Source organism: Saimiri boliviensis, chromosome 2 (genome assembly GCF_048565385.1).
Source record: "Saimiri boliviensis isolate mSaiBol1 chromosome 2, mSaiBol1.pri, whole genome shotgun sequence".
Lineage (NCBI taxonomy): Eukaryota > Metazoa > Chordata > Mammalia > Primates > Cebidae > Saimiri > Saimiri boliviensis.
Genome location: NC_133450.1, coordinates 36,575,019 through 36,599,555, shown reverse-complemented (window position 1 = coordinate 36,599,555; position 24,537 = coordinate 36,575,019). Strand labels below are relative to the sequence as shown.

At 36.7% G+C, this 24,537-nt stretch overlaps 1 protein-coding gene across 15 annotated transcripts in view; it reads left to right on the top strand.

Moving 5' to 3' along the window:
• Window positions 1–24,537, top strand: part of GPHN (gephyrin) — a 664,399-nt gene that overhangs the window by 625,944 nt on the left and 13,918 nt on the right. For all 15 annotated transcript variants that reach the window (XM_003924444.4, XM_010335175.3, XM_010335173.3 and 12 more), the window contains one exon: window positions 18,820–18,893. In XM_003924444.4, the coding sequence (XP_003924493.1) occupies window positions 18,820–18,893 (74 nt within the window). The remainder of the gene's footprint in view (window positions 1–18,819; window positions 18,894–24,537) is intronic.

Sequence of the window (24,537 nt, the reverse complement as noted above, 5' to 3'; positions counted from 1 at the left end):
GTATTCCTTAGGAGGTGCTAACTGTCCTTTTCTACCTCCTTGAGTGGGAATGAGATGATAGAGGAACCAGAAAGAGATAAAATATACATGCAGCAAACTCCTGCCAGCCAACAAGTTTTAATTTCGAAAAGAATTTCAGGATATCTCCATAGCAAAAATAAAAGAATAAAAGAGAGGAACACTTGCTTCAGCCCAGGAGCTAAGCCTGAAAAACAGTTACTAAAAGACAGAGAAATCAAGGAAAAATTCAGAAGCATTATGTAGCAGGCATGAATATTAAGTGCAGAACCTCAGGTATGCAAGAAATGTATTTTATTCCATTTAAATTGTACTCTAAGTGCCTATGCCACAGGACTGATGGGAAATTTTATTAAGCCACAACTGGAGCTTACTATCTCAAAGAATTATGCTAAGGAACCTGAAGGTACTTAAGCAGCACCAAAGCATCAGGGAGACACACCTGGTCACTAGTCTGCACTGGATACATCTAAAGTATTCTTGTAGTACCATTATATCTCAGGTCTTTGTTCCTTTGGGCCATGCTATGAGCACTAGAATCAAGTGGAGGCTGGAAACCTCAGAGCAGCTATCTTCCTTGGGTGTGTTTCACAGCCATCCGTTCTAAATTCTGACTGCTTCCCCAGCATACTGCCTGCTAGACAGCAGGGAGGGGGCCCCTGCTTCTTTTAAGACTCAGACCAGTACCTTCTTCCCAACCAAGGAGAAATGATTCTTCCACAGTTATTTCCCTAAAGATCTCTCCCCTCCTTCACCTCACCCTGCCCTACCATAGCCTTTTCAAAGAGTTTCATTTTTACAAAACACTGAAAGTGGTTAAATAGTTAAACAGTATCTGCCTTTTGCCCTGAAAACTAAAGAATCGTATACTTTAATGTAAGTTTTCCTCAACCTACAAAATTATTCAATAGCTCAAAGAAAATGAAAGGTGGCAGTAACCCAGAAGGATGTACTAAACTGGACACCAATGACCTTTTTTGCCCATTTCAAAGTCTCTTAATTTTTGCTGACAGAGTCTCCACCACTCCCTATGATCAAAGTAATCATAAAGATGATAACTGATCACAAAAAAGGCTAGATTCACAAGATTTGCCCTGATTATTTAGCAACAAGAGTGTTAATTAACCATGTAAGTCCCCTTGATTTATTTTGTGAGTCTAGAGCCACATAGCCTTAGAATACTTAAAACTAACTGGCTGGGCACATTGGCTCACACCTGTAATCCCAGCACTTTGGGAGCCCAGGGTAGGCAGATTGCTTGAGGCCACTAGTTCAAGACCAGCCTGGCCAACATGGCAAAACCCCATCTCTACTAAAAATACAAAAATTAGCTGGGCATGGTGACACATGCCTGTACTCCCAGCTTCTTGAGAGGTTGAGGCACAAGAGCTGCCTGAACGTGGGCGGTGGAGGTTCCAGTGAGCCAAGATCATGCCACTGCACTCCAGCATGGGCAACAGAACAAGGCTCTGTCTCAGAAAAACAAAACAAAACAAAAACTAATCAACCAAATTCCAAATAAACACAAAAAAACTTTTCTTTAATATTTCACTAGTCCTATATCATTCTTGTTCTGCTAAATGTTGAGTTAGCAGTCTGCTTTCCTGAAGCCATCTGCCTCCATACTAAAGAATCCTGGAATTCCTGATTCAGTACCCCAGTACTATATAAAAGTTAGCTAAGCTGTATCACCTCAGAAGCCTGTACTCAAGAGGTTATTGTTTGATATGTCAGTATCAATACTAAAGTGTATATTATACTCCTTTTCCCTAATGCTCTGAATCTGTCTCTGTTGCAGGCATAAACTATTGACTATAGCTTGTAGCAGAGCTTTCAGGCAAGCATCAGAGTAAAAAAAAAAAAAAAGGAAATTCCCTATGAATGACAAATATTTTAGAGCTGTGCTTAATTTACTTCTATAACCAATAAGATCAGAATAGAAGATAAGTAAAATTCTCTTTTGGGGTACATATGTAACTATTTCACAGGAGGTTTTTTTGTTTTGGTTTTTGTTTTGTTTTTTTGAGACAAAGTCTCACTCTATCACCCAGGGTGGAGTACAGTAGCGCCATCAGAGTTCACTGCAGCCTTGAATTCTGGGGCTCAAGCAATTGTCCTCCTAAACTGCTGGGATTATAGGTGTGAGCCACCATGCCAACCTAGAAGTTTTAATCAGTATTTCCTCTTAGGTTAAAATAGCAAGAGCATTGTCAGATTTCCAGGAACTTCTTGTAAAGCAAACAACTTCTGAAATATTTATATATATTCATAACAATTTGCCTATAAGAATCTAACCTAGGACAGACTATCTCTTCTCAGATATGGCAGCTCCTCTTATGAAATTTCAAATGAATCTAATTATTCCCAGCATTTCCTTTTATAAGATGAAAACAAATAATGGGGTTTTCTAGAGGCCCTCTAGGAAATTTTAAAGATAATTTTTTGTAAGAAAAGAACATTTTTTCCTAAGTTTAGATTTGATCTTTAAAAGGGAAAGTCGAAAGAATTATCAAAAAAGCACTTGATAAAGACCTGAGAAACAGTTCTTGATTATCTAATTTTTCAAAGCAACAATAAAATATTTGAAAATGAACATAGAAAGTGACATGATTATAAATAACCTTGACTCGCTCATAAACGAGGAGCCTTTGTTCTTTGCTTTTTTATCGATTTAAATAAAGAAAATAAACAGGAAGCACAAAAAAGCATTTACACAAAAAGAATAACCTTTCTTATTGTAGCACTGGCATTAACCAGTGCCAAAGAAATAAGGACATCAAAACTTAGCAAACTCACTAAAATTTTAATATGTTTCTCAGCTTCACTTCAAATGCAGTTATTAGAAACCAAGGCAAATGCAATCTCATAAAACTTTGTCCTTTATTATGCTCTTTTATATTCTGGAACAAACTGATACTTTAGAACAAAGAGCAGTCTTCACACCTGTAATGGTCTTTGAGACTTTTTAAGTGGACCCGCAAGGTCAACACTATTTTCATAATAATATTAAGACTTTGTCTTTTTTATTCTACTTAACCCATTCTCTTTCCTTTTTTCTTGAGTGTATCACTGATTTCTTCCAGCTCTCATGAGATTGAATGAAGCAGATATGAGAATCTGACTTGTGGTAATTCAGAAGTTAAAGAGATTTTCAAAATTAGTAAAACAATGCATCGAAAATAAGTTACTTGGCTGGGTGTGGTGCCTCATGCCTGTAATCCCAGCACTGTGGGAGGCCAAGGTGGGTGGATCACCTGAGGTCAGGAGTTCAAGATCAGCCTGGCTAACATGGCAAAACCCCATCTCTACTAAAAATATAAAAATTAGCTGCACATGGTGGCAGGTGCCTGTAATCCCAGTTACTCAGGAGGCTGAGGGAGGAGAATCACTTTAATCCAGGAGGCAGAGGTTGCAGTGACCCAAGATTTTGCCATTGCACTCCTGCCTGGGCAACAAGAGGGAGTCTCAAAAAAAAAAAAAAAAAAAAAGAAAGAAAAGAAGTTACTTATGTTAATGTGAAGTGGTTTCATTGTTGCTATTTTCAATGAACCAAATATTTTTTAATTTCTTAGTTTTAATTTCTAATACAGTAAATATCAATAGGTATAACTCACATAAACAAAAGCTCTTAGGGATCCTTAATGAATTTTAATTTAAGAATGTATAAAGGGGTCTTGAGACCAAAAATTCTGAGAACCGGGCTTTAAGAAAAAAAAATGTTATTTTTCCTTGAAGAACACATATAGTTATACTTCTCTGTCATTATTGCTCCTTATATAATTGCAACTACCCGTATTAATTCTGATATTTACAAAATAACTAATTTCTATGTCATAGAGAAAATTAGGGAGCTTAGCTAATTGAGAAATAATATGTAACCATTTTAGCAGACTAGCAAACCTCATAAACACAAAGAACACAACTTTCTACTGCCACGCATGTCCCTTTTACACCTTCTTAATGTAGCAAAGATGAATCAACACATTTATTAACATGACCCAAAGATATAACCTCTCTATAGCAAAGTATATTCACCTTAAAAAAATACAGTTATTAACTATATAATTTTAATTTCTATATAGTTAATAACTATAATTTTACAAAAGTTAACTTAAAATGATGCTTAATAATAAATGCTCTAATATTCTATCTTAGACATCATCTAGGTATCTGATGATTTATTCAATTTAATATCAGCTCAAGACTTTAAATAAAAATCTCAAGTTATTTTGAAACTGACATACTATAAAACATAATAACTATTAAAATTATAAGGTTTCCAGAATAATTATTTGATTTCATTGATCTCAGTTTTATACTTTTTTATCATCTTAAATATTATATAGGAAGAATGTGAGCTTATTTGACAAATAAGCCTATAGAATTTTAGGAAAAACTAAAGTGAAATAAAATGTATACTTTTGTTATACTTAAGATTGATGTAAATAAGAGAAAGAACATGGCTGGGTTTTTTTGACTGTTCTTATTTAAGTTTGGGGCTTTTTTTTTTCTTGTTTATATGTACATTTTGAGACAGGGTCTCAATATTTAGCTCAAGCTGGTCTCTAACATCTGGGCTTAAGCAATAATCCTCCTGCTTCAGCTTCCCAAGTAGCTAGCATTACACATACATGTCAACACACCTGACTTTTGGATTTTCTTAATAACTAAAATTATTAGGTTAGTCTCATTTGCTAAAAATTTATCCTAATTATATGAACTCAGATTCTCAATATATTAAATAGAATATTTTCAGTGCAGCATATTTAAAATATTATAAGTTAAATTATTTAGAAATTTTAGAAATATTTTATATAAGCACTTATTATTTCTCTAAGCAATTTAGAACAGGGCACCTTTAAAAGACAGTGTAAGAGAAACCCAGTAGTGCCTCCATAGGCAGACAAGCAACCTCATCAAGCAGCTCCCTGACAACACAGCCAGGTAAACCCACAAAGATGGAAAAAAAACAGCGCAAAAAAGATGAAACCATTGAAGACCAGAACAGCTCTTTTCCTTCAAGGGATCACAACTCCTGAACAACACAGGATCACATCATGACTGAGAAGGAGTGCGACGAATTGACAGAAACAGGCTTCAGAAATTGGATAATAACAAACTTTTCTGAGCTAAAGGAACACATTCTAACTCAATGCAAAGAAATCAAAAACCTTGAATAAAGGTTAGATGAAATACTAACTAGAATAACCAGCTTAGAGGAGAACATAAACAACTTGATGGAGTCGAAAAACACAGCACAAGAACTACGTGAAGCAAACACAAGTTTTAATAGCTGAATCGATCAAGCAGAAGAAAGGATATCAGAGATTGAAGATCAAGTCAATGAAATAAAAAGAGAAGGCAAGACAAGAGAAAAAAGAGTGAAAAGAAATGAACAAAGCCTCCAAGAAATATAGGATTATGTGAAAAGACCTAACCTATGCTTGATCGGTGTACCTGAATATGATGGGGAGAATGAATCCAAGCGGGAAAACATGCTCCAGGATATTATCCAGGAGAACTTCCCAAGCCTAGCAAGGCAGTCCAAATTTCAAATTCAAGAAATACAGAGAACTCCACAAGGATATTCCTCAGGAAGAGCTACCCAAGGCATGTAATCGTCAGATTCACCAGGGTTGAAATGAAGGGAAAAATGCTAAGGGCAGCCAGAGAGAAAAGTCAGGTCACTCACAGAGGGAAGCTAGTAAGACTCAGCAGATCTCTCTGCAGAAACCCTACAAGCCAGAAGAGAGTGGAAAACAACATTCAACATCCTTGAAGAAAAGAACTTTCAACCCAGAATCTCATATCCACCCAAACTAAGCTTCATAAGTGAAGGAGAAATAAAATCCTTTATGGACAAGCAATTACTGAGAGATTTTGTCACCACCAGACCTGCCCTGCAAGAGCTCCTGAAAGAAACACTAAGCACAGAAAGGAACAAGTACCAGTCACTGAAAAAGCAAACCAGTGGGCAAAGACCAAAAATGCAATGAAGAAAATGAGTAAACTAATGGGAAAGAAAACCAGCCAGTAACAAAATGGCAGGATTAATTCACACATAACAATATAACATTGAATGTAAATGGCTTAAATGCCCCAATCAAAAGACACAGACTGGCAAACTGGATAAAAAGTCAAAACCCATCAGTGTGCTGTATTTAGGAAACCCATCTCACATACAAAGACACACATAGACTCAAAATAAAGGGATGGAAGAAGATTTACCAAGCAAATAGAGAACAAAAAAAAGCAGGGGTTACAATCCTAGTCTCTGATAAAATGGACTTCAAACCAACAAAGATCAAAAGAGACAAAGAAGGACACTACATAATGGTAAAAGGATCAATCCAACAAGAAGAGCTAACTATCCTAAATATATACACCCCCAACACAGGAGCACCCAGATACATAAAGCAAGTTCTTAACGACCTAAAATGGGATTTAGACTCCCACACAATAATAGTGGGAGACTTCAACACTCCACTATCAATATTAGACAGAGTAATGAGACAAAAATTAACAAGGATATCCAAGACTTGAATGCAGCTTCCCAAGTAGCTAGCATTACACATACATGTCAACACACCTGACTTTTGGATTTTCTTAATAACTAAAATTATTAGGTTAGTCTCATTTGCTAAAAATTTATCCTAATTATATGAACTCAGATTCTCAATATATTAAGTAGAATATTTTCTACTTAACTGGACCAAGCGGACCTAATAAACATATACAGAACACTCCACCCCAAATCCACAGAATATACATTTTTCTCAGCACCACATTTCACTTACTCTAAAATTGGCCACATCATTGGAAGCAAGTCACTCCTCAGCAAATGCAAAAGAACGGAAATCATAACAAATATTTTATCAGACCACAGCGCAATCAGACTAGAACTCAGGATTAAGAAACACACTCAAACCTGCACAACCACTTGGAAACTAAACAACTTGCTACTGAGTGTCAACTGGATAAACAAGGAAATGAAGGCAGAAACAAAGATGTTCTTTGAAACCAATCAGACTGAAGACACAACTTACCAGAATCTCTGGGACACCTTTAAAGCAGTGTCGAGAGGGGAATTTATAGCAATAAATGCCCACCAGAGAAGAGAGGAAAGATCTAAAATCGACACCCTATCATCAAAATTGAAAGAGCTAGAAGAGCAAGATAAAAAAAAAAAAAAAAAACTCAAAAGCTAGCAGAAGACAAGAAATAACTAAGATCAGAGCCAAACTAAAGGAGATAGAGACACAGAAATCCTTCAGAAAATCAGTAAATCCAGGAGATGGTTTTTTGAAAAGATCAACAAAATAGACCACTAGCCAGATTAATAAAAAAAGAAAAGGGAGAAGAATCAAATAGATGCAATGAAAAATGATAAAGGTCAACACTGATCCCATAGAAATACAAACTACCATCAGAGATTACTACAAATAGCTCTATGCAAATAAACCATAAACCAGGAAGAAATGGATAAATTCCTAGACATTTGTACTCTACCAAGACTAAACCAGGAGGAAGTTGAACCCCTGAATAGACCAATAACCAGGGCTGAAGTAGAGACAGCAGTCAATAGCCTACCAACCAAAAAAAGTCCAGGTCCAGACGGGTTCACAGCTGAATTCTACCAGACATACAAAGAGGAGCTGGTTCCATTCCTTCTGAAACTGTATCAAACAATACAAAAAGAGGGAATCCTCCCTAACTCATTTTATGAGACAACATCATCCTGATACCAAAAACCAGGCAGAGACTCAACAAAAAAAAGAAAATGTCAGGCCAATATCTATGATGAACATCGATGCAAAAATCTTCAATAAAATACTGGCAAACAGATTGCAACAGCACATCAAAAAGCTTATCCATCACAATCAAGTAGGCTTCATCCCAGGGATGCAAGCCTGGTTCAACATACACAAATCCATAAATGTAATCCATCACATAAACAGAACCAAAGACAAAAACCACATGATTATCTCAATAGTTGCAGAGAAGGCCTTTGACAAAATTCAACAGCCCTTCATGCTAAAAACTCTCAATAAAATAGGTATTGATGGAACGTATCATGAAATGATAAAAGCTATGTATGACAAACCTACAGCCAATATACTGAACAGGGAAAAGCTGGAAGAATTCCCTTTAAAATCAAGCACTAGACAAGGATGCCCTCTCTCACCACTCCTATTCAATGTAGTATTGGAAGTTCTAGCCACAGCAATCAGGCAAGAAAAAGAAATAAAGGGTATTCAATTAGGAAAGGAGGAAGTCAAACTGTCTCTATTTGCAGATGACATGATTGTATATCTAGAAGACCCCATCGTCTCAGCCTAAAGTCTTCTCAAACTGATAAGCAACTTCAGCAAAGTCTCAGATACAAAATCAATGTGCAGAAATCACAAGCATTCCTATACACCAATAGCAGACAAACAGAGAGCCAAATCAAGAGCAGACTACCATTCACAATTGCTACGAAGAGAATAAAATACCTAGGAATACAACTAACAAAGGATGTAAAGGACCTCTTCAAGGAGAACTACAAACCACTGCTCAATGAAATAATAGAGGTCACAAACAGATGGAAAAACATTCCATGCTCATGGTTAGGAAGAATTAATATTGTGAAAATGGCCATACTGCCCAAAGTAATCTACAGATTCAATGCTATCCCCATCAAGCTACCAATGACCTTCTTCACAGAACTGGAGAACTTCACTTTAAACTTCATATGGAATCACAAGAGAGCCCACATAGCCAAGACAATCCTAAGCAAAAAAACAAGGCTGGAAGAATCATGTTACCTGACTTCAAACTATACTACAAGGCTACAGTAATCAAAACAGCATGGTACTGGTACTGAAACAGAGACAGAAACCAATGGAATATACCAGAGGCCCCAGAAGAAACACCACACATCTACAACCATCTGATATTTGACAAGCCCAGCAAAAATAAGCAATGGGGAAAGGACTCCATGTTTAATAAATGGTGTTGGGAAAACTGGCTAGCAATGTGCAGAAAGCAGAAACTGGACCCCTACCTGTCACCCTATACTAATATTAACTCCAGATGGATTAAAAGATTTAAACATAAAACCTAACACCATAAAAACACTAGAAGAAAATGTAGGCAGAACCATCCAGGACATAGGCATAGGCAAGGACTTCATGACTAAAACACCAAAAGCAATGGCAACAAAAACCAAGATAGACATATGGGATCTAATTAAACTCCAGAGCTTCTGTACAGCAAAAGAAACCATCATTAGAGCCAATCAGCAACCAACAGAATGGGAAAGAATTTTTGCAATCTACCCATCCGACAAAGGCCTAATAACCAGAACCTACAAAGAACTAAAATAGATATACAAGAAAAAACAACCCCATCAAAAAGTGGGCAAATGATATAAACAGACACTTTTCAAAAGAAGACATATATGAGGTCAACAAACATGAAAAAATGCTCATTACAACTGGTCGTTAGAGAAATGCAAATCAAAACCACATCGAGATATCATCTCATGCCAGTTAGAATGGCAATCATTAAAAAATCTGGAGACAACAGTTGCTGGAGAGGATGTAGAGAAATAGAAACACTCTTACACAGTTGGTGGGAGTGCAAATTAGTTCAACCACTGTGGAAGACAGTGTGGCGATTTCTCAAGAATCTAGAAATAGAAATTCCATTTGACCCAGCAATCCCATTACTGGGCATATACCCAAAGAACTATAAATCGTTATACTATAAAGGCACATGCACACGTATGTTCACTGCAGCCCTGTGTACAATAGCAAAGACCTGGAACCAACCCAAATGCCCATCAATGATAGACTAGACAAAGAAAATGTGGTAAATATACACCATGGAATACTATGCAGCCATAAAAAATGATGAGTTCGTGTCCTTTGTAGGGACTAGGATGAATCTGAAAACCATCATTCTCAGCAAACTGACACAAGAACAGAAAGCCAAACACCACATGTTCTCACTTATAGGTGGGTGTTGAACAATGAGAACATGTGGACTCAGTGAGAGGAGCATCACACACTGGGGGCAGTTGGCTGGTGGTAGGGGAGAGACAACAGGGGGTGGGGAGGGAGGGGAGGGTGGGAGGGATAACATGAGGAGAAATGTCAGATATAGTATACACCTAAAGTTAAATTAATAAATTTTTTTAAAAAGAAAAAGACAATGTAATTTATGAATACCTTACAGAAATAGGAAGGAAAACACTTTACACTCACAAAATGAAGTAAATGCTTTTCTGTATTACACACACATGGACACAGAATTAAGAAATACAGTAGCTTCAGTTCTACTTACAACTTGAGCTGGAAGTCAAGAGTAAATACAGAACCATAAAAATTCATCAGTCCACTAATAAAGAGCTATTTTCTTTCCTAGAGGGTACAAAAATCTTCATTGATTTGGTTTCAGAATGGACAATAAGAGGAATAAACAAGAAAGACTAGTAAGCCAGATTATCTGTCTTCTCTTACCCAAACAAAATAGATACTATCATCCTTTTACAGAGATCACCAAATGATTAGACCATAAAACCAAATTCCTAATCATTCCAGCCACAAGGGGCAATACCTTATTGGCTGCATGCAGAAGCAAAAACAGAACCAAAATGAATAGAGGCTAAAATAGAGAAACCAAAAATTACCAAATTTATAGTTTTATTGCTGCTTGGAATTCATTCCAGGAACCAAGGAAAGATATACCCAGGGGTTTTTTTGTTTGCTTTTGTTTTTTGTTTATTTGAGAATAGTGTCTTGCTCTGTCACCCAGGCTGGAGCACAGTGGTGTGATCACAGTGGTGTGGTTCACTGCAACCTCTGCCTCCTGGATTCAAGCAATTCTCGTGCCTCGGCCTCCCAAGTAGCTGGAATTACAGTTGTGTGCCACCATGCCTGGCTAATTTTTGTATTTTTAGGAGAGATGGGGTTTACCCATGTTGGCCAAGCTGGTCTCGAACTCCTGTCCTCAAGGGATCCACACACCTCAGCCTCCCAAAGTGCTGGGATTTCAGACTTGAGCCACCATGTCTGGCCTGTACCCAGGTTTAAGCCACTCATAAAGTGTACTTCTCTGGCAATAAGGTTTAACTGGCTCTGTCCAATGAATCAGTGGAGCATCTCAGTGGAGCCTCTGGAATTGTTAAAGTCTAATTTTTTATATATAAAATCATTAATCTTGATTCTGTCTCCTTTCTTGGCTTACTTACTGTACCTTTTGTAAATAAAGTTAGTTGTTTCTTAAGTGCTCATAGTATGTATAACTTTTATAATCTACCTAGAAGTGATACTATTACTTCACATTATAGTATAAGAATCTTACAATGAAATACTTCCATTTTTCCCCCTCAACATCTGTGCCACACTTGCCATAAATTTCATATTTACATATATTCTAGAACCTTCACTATATCATGATTTTTCTTTAAATGATCAATTACTTTTAGCAAATGTTATATTTAAAAATCTTGGCCGGGCGCGGTGGCTCAAGCCTGTAATCCCAGCACTTTGGGAGGCCAAGGTGGGTGGATCATGAGGTCAAGAGATCGAGACCATCCTGGTCAACATGGTGAAACCCCATCTCTACTAAAAATACAAAAAATTAGCTTAGCATGGTGGCACATGCCTGTAATCCCAGCTACTCAGGAGGCTGAGGCAGGAGAATTGCCTGAACCCAGGAGGCGGAGGTTGCAGTGAGCCGAGATCGCACCATTGCACTCCAGCCTGGGTAACAAGAGCGAAACTCCGTCTCAAAAAAAAAAAAAAAAAAAAAAAAAAAAACTTACATATTTGCCTATGCAAAAAAAATTATGAATCCCATAAATATATAAAATGAACATGTTTCAAATATTTAACTCAACAATGAGCAAATAAATAAGATAGTCTGACCTATTCAAAGAAGAATTCAAAGAATACACCCATATAAGTAATCAAGAATGCTGAAATAATTTAATAATAGATACAAAATTGATCTATACCCACCTAACCTAATCAATTACCTCTCCACTGGACAGAATCCATTTGCATTTCTTTAGATAAAAATTATGTTCACTGTCTTAGCTTAGGCAGCTATTAAAAACACCAGAGGCCAGGTGCGGTGGCTCACACCTGTAATCCCAGCACTTTGAGAGGCCAGGTTGGGCAGATCACTTAAGCTCAAGAGTTCTAGACCAGCCTGGGCAATATGGCAAAACCCCCTTTCTACAAATATATAAAAATTAGCTGGGCACAGTGTGAGCACCAGCAATCCCAGCTAGTCAGGAAGCTGAGGTGAGAGTTCAAGGCTGCAGTAAGCTGTGTTCACACCACTGCACTCCAGCATAGGCAACAAAATGAGACCTTGTCTCGAAAAAAAACAAAAAATACCACAAACTGGGTAGCTTAAACATTTATTTCTCATAGTTCTGAAGGTTGGGATATCTAAGATCAGGTTGACAGCATGGATGGGTTCTGGTGAGGGCCCTCTTCCAGGCTGCAGACAGCTGACTTCTCCTTTTACCCTCATATGGCCTCTTCTTATAATGGCATTAATTCTACTCATGAGACCTCCATCCTCATCACCTAATTACTTCCCAAAGCCCCACCATCACACTGAGATTGGAATTTCAACATATGAATTTGGGGGTAGGGAGGAACACATTCAGTCCATTGCATTTCCTATCAGTTTTATTCAGTTTTGTTGCTGTAAAATAGCTGAAAAATACAAATAACTAGAAATTAGATGTTGCACTGGGCACCCAGTATTCTTTTCTGCCCATTTCAAAGTCTTGCACAATTTTTCTGACCACTGGTGTTTCTCCTTAACTGAACTGGGGAAGAGACTTATTCCTTCATCCATTCATTTTTCTTCCCATCTGACTCTGGGTTTCAGAATATCAGACAAAGATCCTGCTGCTTCACTAGGCAAACAAAAATATAAGAACAATGGTAATTCTCAACCTTTATCACTATGTCTGGTACAAGTTTTCTGCCTTTGTCACAAGGAACATGAAACACTCCTTCATGTTCAAAAAGAATGAAAAGGGCTATTTTTAAAAACAATTGTTTGCAAAAAAAAATAAAATACTTTCATTCATTTGGTAAATATATAAGCATCTGCTTTCCAAACTCCGCATCATAACCTTTAAGGCCCTGCAGCTCTGGCCTCTGCCTGTCTCTTCACATTCAGCTTACACCTCTCTCCTGCCCATTCAGTACCATCCATTGCTTTTTCAGTTCTATACACGCTTTGCCACTTTGGAAGCTTTCATTTGTCTGTCCCTTTCTCTGGAATTCTCTTCCCTCTACGCTTCACATGCTTGAATCCTTCTTATCCTTCAAGGCTTAGCTAATATATCACTACCTCTTCTAAAATGATCTTTCCTGTTCTCCACCCCACCCCATCATTTTCTATCCCAGCACCTGCTTATTTCTTTCATAGCACGTACCACAAAGTATAATTATTTTATTTGTTAATTTATGTATTTTTGGCTATTTCCCTCCAGTAAAATATAACAGGATATGTTTGTGTCAGGGACAATGTTTCTTTTTTACCATTAAATGCCCAGCACATATGGAATTCCTAATACATAATAAGCATTCAAAAATATTTGGTGCACTAACAAATGAGTGAAAGGTGTATACTATTCCTTAAGGATTCATTGTTTAAGTATAAATGCACATATATAAAAGAAGGTTCCTGTTCTCAATAACTTAATAGTTTAACAAAGGATACAATATCAGCTATCAAAGCAATTGCTCTATAATCTAAGTGCATGCTGCTAGAAGCATTTAGTACTATAAGAGCATATAAGAAAGATCTGAAGATTTCTGCTTCTGCTATGAAAGAATAGCATATTTGGACCAATCTTCCCACCAAGAACATCTATAAAAGCTATATAAAAATTTTTTAAGAAAAGAAAAAGCAGATGTCTGCAGAAAATAACTAAGACAGCCAGGCACTAAGATCCTAAAGAAAAGTAAATCACACAGAAGTAAAACTGGAATTCTTCACTATATTTTTCCTCAAAGCATTTACTAATTCCTAAGCCAGGAGTGAGGTGGGATGAGAGCTATAATGGTACAGGAAGCAAAGAAGCCAAGCATTAAAAAAGGGGTAGCTAAAATGTTAATGAAATATGCAAAATTTTCATCAGTTTTGTGAGTTTAGGACCTGTTATAGAGGAGGGGTCCTGGTAAGTAACTCAGGCTTTCAGCTTAAACCCTTGAATGGCTGTACTGTAGGAATAAAGATAAACTGGAGATAAACTAGCCTTCAGAGAGACTGAAATCCAGCATCAAACTATCTCAGTCCTTGATTAGATCAAGATGATTTGAGTTTTCTTTAACTGCCAAAAGGCCTCAAATTCTTTTTGGAGGAATATATCATTGTCCAAAGCCTTTCCATCTTTTCATACCTAACATTTGGGCTTCAATTTGAAAAGTTATCAGACATGCCAGAGGTAGAGCAAAATGACTAAAAATTAAGATAGGAAACAATTGATGAGGTAGACCTAAAAATGATGCTGATATTTACATTGTCTCACATGGCCTTTAAATAATGATTATATGTTTAAGAAAAAGGGATGAGAAAATGGGGGATTTCATTAGAAAACTGAATCTATTCATAAGAATCAAGTGGAAATTTTAGAAAAGGGATAGAAAATATGGAAAAGGGCATAAAAGACACGTGAGATATGGCAAAAGGGCAAACATATGTAAATGAAGTCTAAGAAGAAGAGGGGAGAGAAGGAGTGAGCAGAAACAATATTTAAAATATTGGTGGAGAGATTTTCAAAATCAGTAAAAGACATCAAGCCAGTGGTGGCTCACACCTGTAATCCCAGCATTTTGGAAGGCCAAAACAGGTGGATCACGAGATCAGGAGGTTGAGACCAGCCTGGCCAATATGGTCAGGTAAAACCCCGTCTCTACTAAAAATACAAAAACTAACCAGTCATGATGGTACACACCTGTAGTCCCAGCTGTTCAGGAGGCTGAGGCAGAAGAGTCACTTGAATCTGGGAGACGGAGGTTGTGGTGAGCCGAGATCATGCCAGTGTACTCTAGTCTGGGCGACAGAGTGAGACACCATAAAAAAAAAAAAAAAAAAAAAAAAAAAGACATCAAGCCAGAAATTCTAGGAGCTCTACTAATCTCGAGCTGGATAAATAAAAGAAACCATACCTAGATAATCAGCAACACTACTGAAAACCAAAGACAAAGAGAAAATTTTACCGGAAGGATGTATTAGCATCAAAGGACCAATAATAAAACTAACAAATGATTTATATGGAAATGATGGAACCTAGAAAGCAATGGACTGGGATTTGTAAAGTGCAGGAAAAAAAAAATACTGCCAGTAGGGAACTGTATAGACATCAAAAATTTACTTCGAAAATGAAGGTGGAATAAAGACAATTTCAGCCAAACAGAAACTGTGCAGACCTAGACTAAATCGTTTTTTAAGGTAGAAGGACTATGGAAGCATGGAAATGCAGAAAGAACTAAAGAGGGTTCACATGTCAGCAAATGTAAATGAGTATTGATTGTGTAAAATAATAATGTCTTGTGAGGTTTAAAATATAATTACTATGCAGTGAATTTGTCAAGTATATATTATCAATATAATATGTATAGAAAATATATACAATAAATCAAATACATATACTTAAAATATACACATATACATGGACATACGTATATGCTTAAAGTGGATATAAAATATATACACACAATAGCATAAAAAGTAGAAAGACATAAATTGAGTTGATATGTTTTAAGGTTCTTGTATTGTCTGGGAAGTGATTTTTAAAAACCCAATTCTGAGTAGATTGTAATAAGTCAACGATGTATACTGTAATCTCTAAAATAAGTACTAAAATAATAATAAAAGAATATGTAACTAATAAGCTAATAGAGGGGGAAAATGTTAAATAAAAAATATTTCATGAATCCTAAGGGAGGTATGGAAGAAGAAAAAAGGAAACAAAACAGAAGTGACAAATAGAACAGTGGTAGTTTTAAAACCAAATATAGCAGTAACCATACTACATGTAGGCCAGGTGCGGTGGCTTATACTCGTAACCCCAGCACTTTAGGAGGCTGAGGCAGGCTGACCACTTGAGGCCAGGAGTTCGAGACCAGCCTCATGAATGCGATGAAACCCATCTCTGTACAAAAATTACCTGGGTGTGATGGCATGTGCCGGTAGTTCCAGCTACTTAGGAGGCTGAGGCACGCAACTGTTTGAACCCAGGAGATGGAGGTTGCAGTGAGCTGAGGTGGCACCACTGCCCTCCAGCCTGGGCAACAGAGTGAGACGCTGTCTCAAAAAAAAAAAGAAAAGAAAAGAAAAGAAAAATTATACTAAATATAAATAGACTGAATCCTTCAGTTAAAAATTGTCATTCTGGATTTTTTAAAAAACAGCTAATCATATGCTGCTTATAAGAGATATATTTTAAATATAAAGACATAGAAAACTGAAAGTAAAAGATTCAAAAAAGTTATAATGAAATCTAGCTGTTGTAGCTATATTGATATCAGATATTTTCTTTCTTTTTTTATGATACATGTTTTGTAATCCCAACTTTTTTCTTTTTTTTTTTTTTTTTTTTTTTTTTTTTGAGACAGAGTTTCACTCTTATTGCCCAGGCTGGAGGGCAATGGCATGATCTTGGCTCACCGCAACCTCCGCCTCCTGGGTTCAAGCAATTCTCCTGCCTCAGTCTCCTGAGTAGCTGGAATTACAGGCGTGTGCCTCCATGCCCGGGTAATTTTGTGTTTTTAGTAGAGATGGGGTTTCTCCATGTTGGTTAGACTGGTCTCGAACTACCAGCCTCAGGTGATCCACCCACCTCGGCCTCCCAAAGTGCTGGGATTACAGGCATGAGCCACTGTGCCTGTCTTTATAATACATTTTTATGTGGACAAATAGAGAAAACTAAAATAAAAAGGATTACGAGATATTAGGAGGGACATTTTATGATTTTAAATGAGTTAATTCATCAGGAATATGTAACCTTTACAAATTTATTATATCTAATAACCTAAAATATATATATATATATATACACATATATATGTGTGTGTGTGTGTGTGTGTGTGTGTGTATGTGTGTGTGTATAATCAGTTTTTCATTTAGTTCCCCAGTCTTGGGAGTTCAGAGGAGGCTGAGAAGATGACTGAGACCAAGATAAGGGTGTGATAGACTGCGGGGTAGAAAGAGAATTCAAGGCAGAAAGAAGAACATTTTCAAAGACTAGAGCCAAGAGCTTAAAAAACTGGGCAGATTCAGTAGTTCATGCCTGTAATCCCAACACTTTGAGAGGCCAAGGCAAGTAAAATAGAAACCCTGTCTCCTAAAAATACAAAAATTAGCTGGGCATGGAGGCACACATCTGTAATCCCAGCTACTTGGGAGGCTGAGGCACAAGAATTGCTTGAACCTGGGAGGCAAAGGTTGCAGTGAGCCGAGATCATACCACTGCACTCCAACCTGGGCAACAGAGTGAGACTCTGCCAAAAAAAAAAAAAAAAAAGAAAGAAAAGAAAGAAAGAAGGAAGGAAGGAAAGGGAGGGAGGGAGAACAGTGTAGTCTGATGATGTAAGATTATGTGACTGGATGGAAAGAAGGTTGTTGTATGAGAACAATGATTGGGGGCTAGAAAATACAGGAATCTTTGATATTTAAAAGATGACACTTTTTCCTAAAAACCAGCAAGTTATTAAAGTGTTATATAGTCACTTGATCAAATTTGTCTCAGAGGATCTCTCTTAATACTGTGGGAGGAATGAATTGGAGGAGGGTGGCACTACTAGCAAGGAGACCTATTTCAGTAATCTCAGTGAGATGATGTTGGCTGAGACTGTAGAGATAGAAGAGAACACATTTGTAAAATAAAAGTATCTCATAGCTTGTGAAATATTTAAAATGTAGGCAGGTTACTGGACTTACTCTTAGATTACCAAACCAAAAAAAAAAAAAAAAAAAAAAAAGTAATAGACCTAGATTTGTATTATTTAAGAGAAATGTTAAGGACCATAATTTTTTTTTTCTTTTTGTCTACAATACCAGCTGCAGGGCCGTGTTACATTCCATTTCCAAAGATCAGATTTTGTAATATCACTGTGGGTTGGTCATAGCCACAGGTTAGTTTTAATACTAGAATATAAAGTTGGAGCAGTTAAACTCCTTTGACTTTCTGTTTTAGAGTTTCCTCCCTGTTTTTCATTTTAGTAGAGCTATTTAGATTTGACAGATCTAAACACTCTGTGGGCATATGTTTAACTCTCTCTTCAAGGAATGCATATGGCTTTAAGATCATTAAGCCAAATGATGTAGGACACATATATGTAGTTTCCTTGCCCAGGCACAACTTAAGACATATTTGTTAACATCCTTTCTCAGACATAAAATTCTCTCTTAGAAGAGAGACAATAACTCATCAGCTAATGATATTACACATTAATGTAGTTGTTTTGTTTTTGTCTAACTTCCCCTACCAGAATGTACTTTTCAGTGAGGACAGGGACGTTGTCTCTTTTGTTCAAGGTTGTATCCCCCTGCACCTAGATTGGTACTCATCATATATACCAGGTGTTAAGCAACTATTTATTGAAAGAATGAATGAGGAATGAAGGAATATTTGTGTTAAGCAAATCAACTTGACTAAAATAAGTCGGATGTTTCTTTTCATTTCAATTTTATAAATTAATTTAATGTTCACTTAAAGTGTTGAAAGTCTAATATTAAAATGTTTGAAAGTAAAGTGATTATTTTTAATGTTTGCAGGACTATCTCAAGCAGGTGCTGGACATTGATCTTCATGCTCAGATCCATTTTGGCAGGGTTTTTATGAAACCAGGGTATGAAAATAATCTTGTTATCTCATATATGGGGTTGGTTTGGCTTGCTTTAACTAACAAACTTTTAAATGCCTTCTTTTTACGTTTTCTACTATGAATTAACTATGCCAAAAAAAGAAATATAGTATTAGAATCCTTTGCATAAGTGCAGCTCCTAATGAAATAGGCATTCATCTTCTTTATGAGTCAGTGAGTTTGGTCCAAACAAAACACAGCAACTTTCTAAACTTTTTCTCCTTTTTAATTCCCATGCCTAGTTCCTTATTCCTCTTTTTTTCTCCCCAATCTGCTTCTTTATTTTAAAAAATAATTAATATGAGAACTCTCAAATATACACAAAAGTAGGGAGTACAACAAACCCCCACCCCATGTATGCATCACCTAGCTTCAGTAACTATCAACATTTTTCTATTATTCTTTTTATCAATACACCTACCCCACCCTGCCTTTTAGTGGAGAGGGAGGGCTGGATTGTTTAAAAGCAAATTCTAGGCATGTCATTTTGGCGTACCTCTGAAATAATAATACTAACAACAACATTCTCTTACATAATCACAATGTTATTTTCTCATCTAACAAAATAAATAATATTTTCATATCATCTAATATCCTGATCATATTCTAATTTCCCCCACATATCAAGAGAAAGAATGCCTTTTTATAACTTTTGTTTGATAAGGATTCCATTAAGGTCCGCTGAGTGTATTTGTTTAAGTCTCTATTAAATGAGAACATTTTCTGCCCCCACTCTTTTTGTTGTTGGGCCACTGACTTGCTAGAGAAAATGGATCATGTGTCCTGATGAATGTATTCGTTTATTACTTCCTTAGGTATGTTCCTCTGTCACTGATACATGCTATAGATTGAAAGATATAAAGGCTTGATTAAATTCAGGTTTAATTTTTTTCCCTTTGCAAGAATGTTTTATTAAGTAGGCTTTCACACTGCATCCTACTGTCTCCCAGGAGGAAAGAAAAATAACCATGATTTTTCACATCTCTTAAAGACTAATAACCCCTAAAGAAGATGGAGATTTTGAAGTCAGTTATAAATCCTCAAAGGCTGCCAAATTTTGATGTTGGTGAAACATTATGGCCATATCTTTAAGAAACAGTCTATCTGTTTAGACCTTTGCTACTCTATGAACCTATGATTTCTTGTTCAAAGACCTCAACTGTATGGCTGAGAATTCCAGCACACCTCCATGCTGTCAGGGACAACACTAATGATGCTTTACTGCTAATGCTAGGAGGGAATGGAGTAGGGGCTTCCCAATTGTTGTAAGTGAGCTATGGGAACCATCAATAAATTTCAAAAGCCTTTAAAGTGTCAAGCTAGCCCTCATTAAAGTCAGTTCTAGGACAGAGATCAGGCTTTACCTCCATGATTTGGCCATTTTTATTATAGAACTAAGATTATCCCTAAAGCTTTGTCCACAATTTGATAAAATTTTTGGCAATATATTTCTGTAGTTTCCTGTTGAGCATGCCCCAATATGGCTGCTGCTGACAGGGCCTTTTTATTATTGAAACTGTTGGATTTGGGCAGGATGGCCCATCCCTGTAATCCCCATCACTTTGGGAGGCCAATGCAGGTGGATTGCTTTGAACTCAGGAGTTACAGACTAGCCTGGGCAACATCGTGAAACCCCGTCTTTATAAAAAGTACAAAAATTAGCCAAGCATTGGTGGCTCGTGCCATTAGTCCCAGCTACATGGGTGACTGAGGCTGGAGAATCACTTGAGCCTGGGAAACAGAGGTTACAGTGAGCTGAGATTACGCCACTCACTCCAGCCTGGGTAGCAGAGTGAGACCCTGTCTCAAAAAATAAAAAAAGAGAGAAAGAAAAGAAAAACTATTGGATCTAGATCATTCTTATCAATAATATTTTGAGGCTGGGCACGGTGGCTCACATCTGTAATCCCAGCACTTTGGGTGGCCGAGACGGGCAGATCATAGGTCAGGAGTTCAATACCAGCCTGGCCAATATGATAAAACCCAATCTCTACTAAAAATACAAAAATTAGCCAGGCGTAGTGGTATGCGCCTGTAGTCCCAGCTACTAAAGAGTCTGAGGCAGAAAAATCACTTGAACCTGGGGGGCGAAGGTTGCAGTGAGCTGAGATCACACCACTGTACTCCAGCCTGGGTGACAGCAAGACTCGATCTCAAAAAAAAAAAAAAAGTATAATATTTTATCTTATGCAAATATTATTATGCTATTGGGTATACCTGCTTTGTTTTCTGAGCCAATGGGCATTACTAATTTGATTAGAATACAGAGGATACCAAAAGCATAACAGTGTGCTTCTCAAAACCTCACAAATTGCATTCGGCTGAGTGCAGTGGCTCACACATATAATCCCAGCACTTTGGGAGGCCATGGGGCTTCAGCCCAGAAGTTGGAGACCAACCTGGACAACATGGCAAAACCCCATCTCTACAAAAAATACAAAAATTAGTCCCAGCTACTTGGGAGGCTAAGGTGGGAGGATCACCTGAGCCCAGGAGATGGAGGTGGCAATGAGCCATGATAGTGCCACTGCACTCCAGCCTGGGCAGCAGAGTGAGACCCTGCATTAAAAAAATAATAATTAATAATTGATGATTCATTTGCAGAGGGAAAGAAGCAGACAACTTGCCCTCACCTCTAGAGAAGAGTTATTGTATAGTATCTATTATTTAAAATATTCTCAGTGCCTGTGATGATAATGTTTATTCTCTTTTTTTTAATGTTATTTACCACTCACTTCAACTTTAGCAGTTCATCAATTCCTAATGTTTAATTTTCTCCCTTAAAATCAGAACACTCTGTGACCTCAGCCATTGTGTAAATGCTGTTACATTCTGATCTCAAGTGGAAAACTGAATAATAGGTTGAGTTCCAAGGAAATGGCTTCCAGAGCTTAAACAGAAAATTCAGTTTAGCAATAGGACATTTATGATAGCAATGCGTAATAACAAAATATTTTTTGTAATGGAATCCTAATCCTTTTAAAAATGAATACCTTTACAGAAATTACATTACCTACCTGCAAGATGCAAAAGATTGCTTAAATTGGCCCTATGATTTAAATGGACTTTAAATACAGTGAAAGGAAGAAACTGTTATACATTCTCTCCTCGTTCTTATTATCTGTGGGTTTGCTAAAATAAAGTAGTTTCAGAGTTTGAATGGGCTTCTTTTAGTTCACCAGAATTTTATACTTGTCTAAAGGTAATAACTTTAAGGTCGGCCGGACGTGGTGGCTCACGCCTGTAATCCAAGCACTTTGGAGGCCAAGGCGGGCGGATCACCTGAGGTCAGAATTCAAGACCAGCCTGACCAACATGGTGAAACCCTGTCTTTAAAAGAAAATAAAAAATAAATAAAAATAAATAATTAAAAAAAGAACTTTAAGGTAATTGCTACTTAATATTAGAACAAAAATAAATACAAACCAAACAAATACAATTTGGCTTTGCTATTTCCACATAACAGTGCTTTCAGAATGCAATTAAGCTCTTTCATTTTAGAGACAAAGATATTCAGAAAAGCCTCTGGAGTATTAGCAACCAGACCTACCAATTACGATTTTTATTGGGTCATCTACAGTGAGCATAGCTGTTATTAAGAACAAATCTTCGAAATTATTTTCATCACACATAACTAATAATTGTCAAATAACCTATCCATAAATCAGTATCAAAATCTAATCTCAGCCAGGTGTGGTAACTCATGCCTGTAATCCCAGCACTTTGGGAGGCTGAGGTAGGTGGATCATCTGAAGTCAGGAGTTCAAAACCAGCCTGGCCAACATGGTAAAACCCTGTCTCTGCTAAAAATATAAACAAAACAAGCAAAAAATCTAATCTCATTTTTCTAAAACACAGCAAAGAATCAAGAAGTATGCAAAAACAAACAAACAAACAAAAATAGCCTCAGAGTAGCCAAAATAGGTGTCCAAAGATCATATACTACAACTACATAAGCATCCTGTCAGATCTTTATCCAAATATAAGCTTAAATTAGAACCACCTTAGTTCAAATCTGTTCCCCCACTTAGTAGCTGAGTGACTTGGACCACATTGCTTAATCTCTCTGAATCTCAGTTTCCTCATATATAAAGTGGGATAATAATTGTTAATTTATAAGCTTGTTGTGAGACTTAAATGAAATAATGAATGTGATGCATAGATGTTACTTTAAAAATAGATATTTTAGTCAGCACCAGTGGCCCACACATGTAATCTCAGCACTTTGAGAGGCTGAGACGGGAGGATCGCTTGAGCTCAGAAGTTCAAGGCCAGCGTGGCAACATAGCGAGACCTCATCTCTAACAAAAATTTAAAAATCAGCTGAGCATGGTGGTGCATGCCTTTAGTCCTAGCTACCTGGAAGGCTGAGGCTGGAGGATTGCTTGAACCCAGGAGATTGAGACTGCAGTGAGCCATGGCCGAGCCACTACACTGCAGCCTGGGTGACAGAGCCAGACCTTGTCTCAAAAACGAACTAAATAAAAACATATACTTTTATTGTTACTGTACATTATTTTCATCCTAACAATATAACTATTGCTACTATTCTTTGGTTCTCAAACCTAAAACTACCTTTAATGGTCAAGATTATAGCAGTCTGGTATTACAGGATTCCACAGGAAAAAAAAATTTGGGAAGGATTGAAAAACAGAAACAAGAACAAGAACTATAGAAACATAATAATGTGGGTTTATGGCTTCTGGGGGAAAACAATGTATAGTATTCTTGTGACCTAACATCATTGTACTACAGCAGAGTAGAACACATTAATAATGATGGCTATAAATCATCAAAAAGAGTCAATGTCACCATATTATTGCAAAAGGTAATAAGTGATCTATTTTTGAAAGCTCAACCTGCAAAAAAGTAAAAATAAAAACAATTTGAGTGCTTAAAAGGTTAATATTTCATCTGTGTGAAAATTTCAGTATTCCCTAACAATTCCACATTGCTTAAGTTTCACTAATACAATGAGATTTTTTGCTAAAATTCTATATAAAGGGTAATTAATAGGGAAAAAAAACACTATTCTCAACTGCCACTCATATTCTCTATGCCACTCATTCCTCCCATCCCACTTCCCATGATAAGAGTTCATGTCAAAATCTTGAGGAAGTATAATTTGAGAATATTTAAAAATTACTATTAATTTCATTCTAGTCATATTTAACATTTCAGAAATAATGTCCTGATAAGAAGTGTTTATATGCTAAGGATAGTTTTTAAAGGCTAATACAGAAGGAGCAGGATTGAAAGAAAAAAGTTAAGGAATACTCATCTTGAACAAAGGCAAATATCTAATAGACATTATCAGTTAGTCTTCTGCTTTTAAGAATGATTGTTGTAAATCGCCAGCAAAAGTAGAATAAACATTATTAACTAGAGGGGTGGGAAAACTTGGAAACTCCAAGATTTGGAGTCCATTTCTATGGCACTGACAAGAAGAAAAAAAGCAGGATGATTTTCTTTAAGCCAGAAAGTGTGGCTACTTGAAAACAGAAAATGCTAAAAACAAACCTATTTAAATGTCTGTGAAATACTGCAAAGTATAAAGATGTAAAGGCGAGTCAACAGAAAGGTGTTTTTTATATAAGTGTATAGATTACAAGAAAACTATAGTACTTAA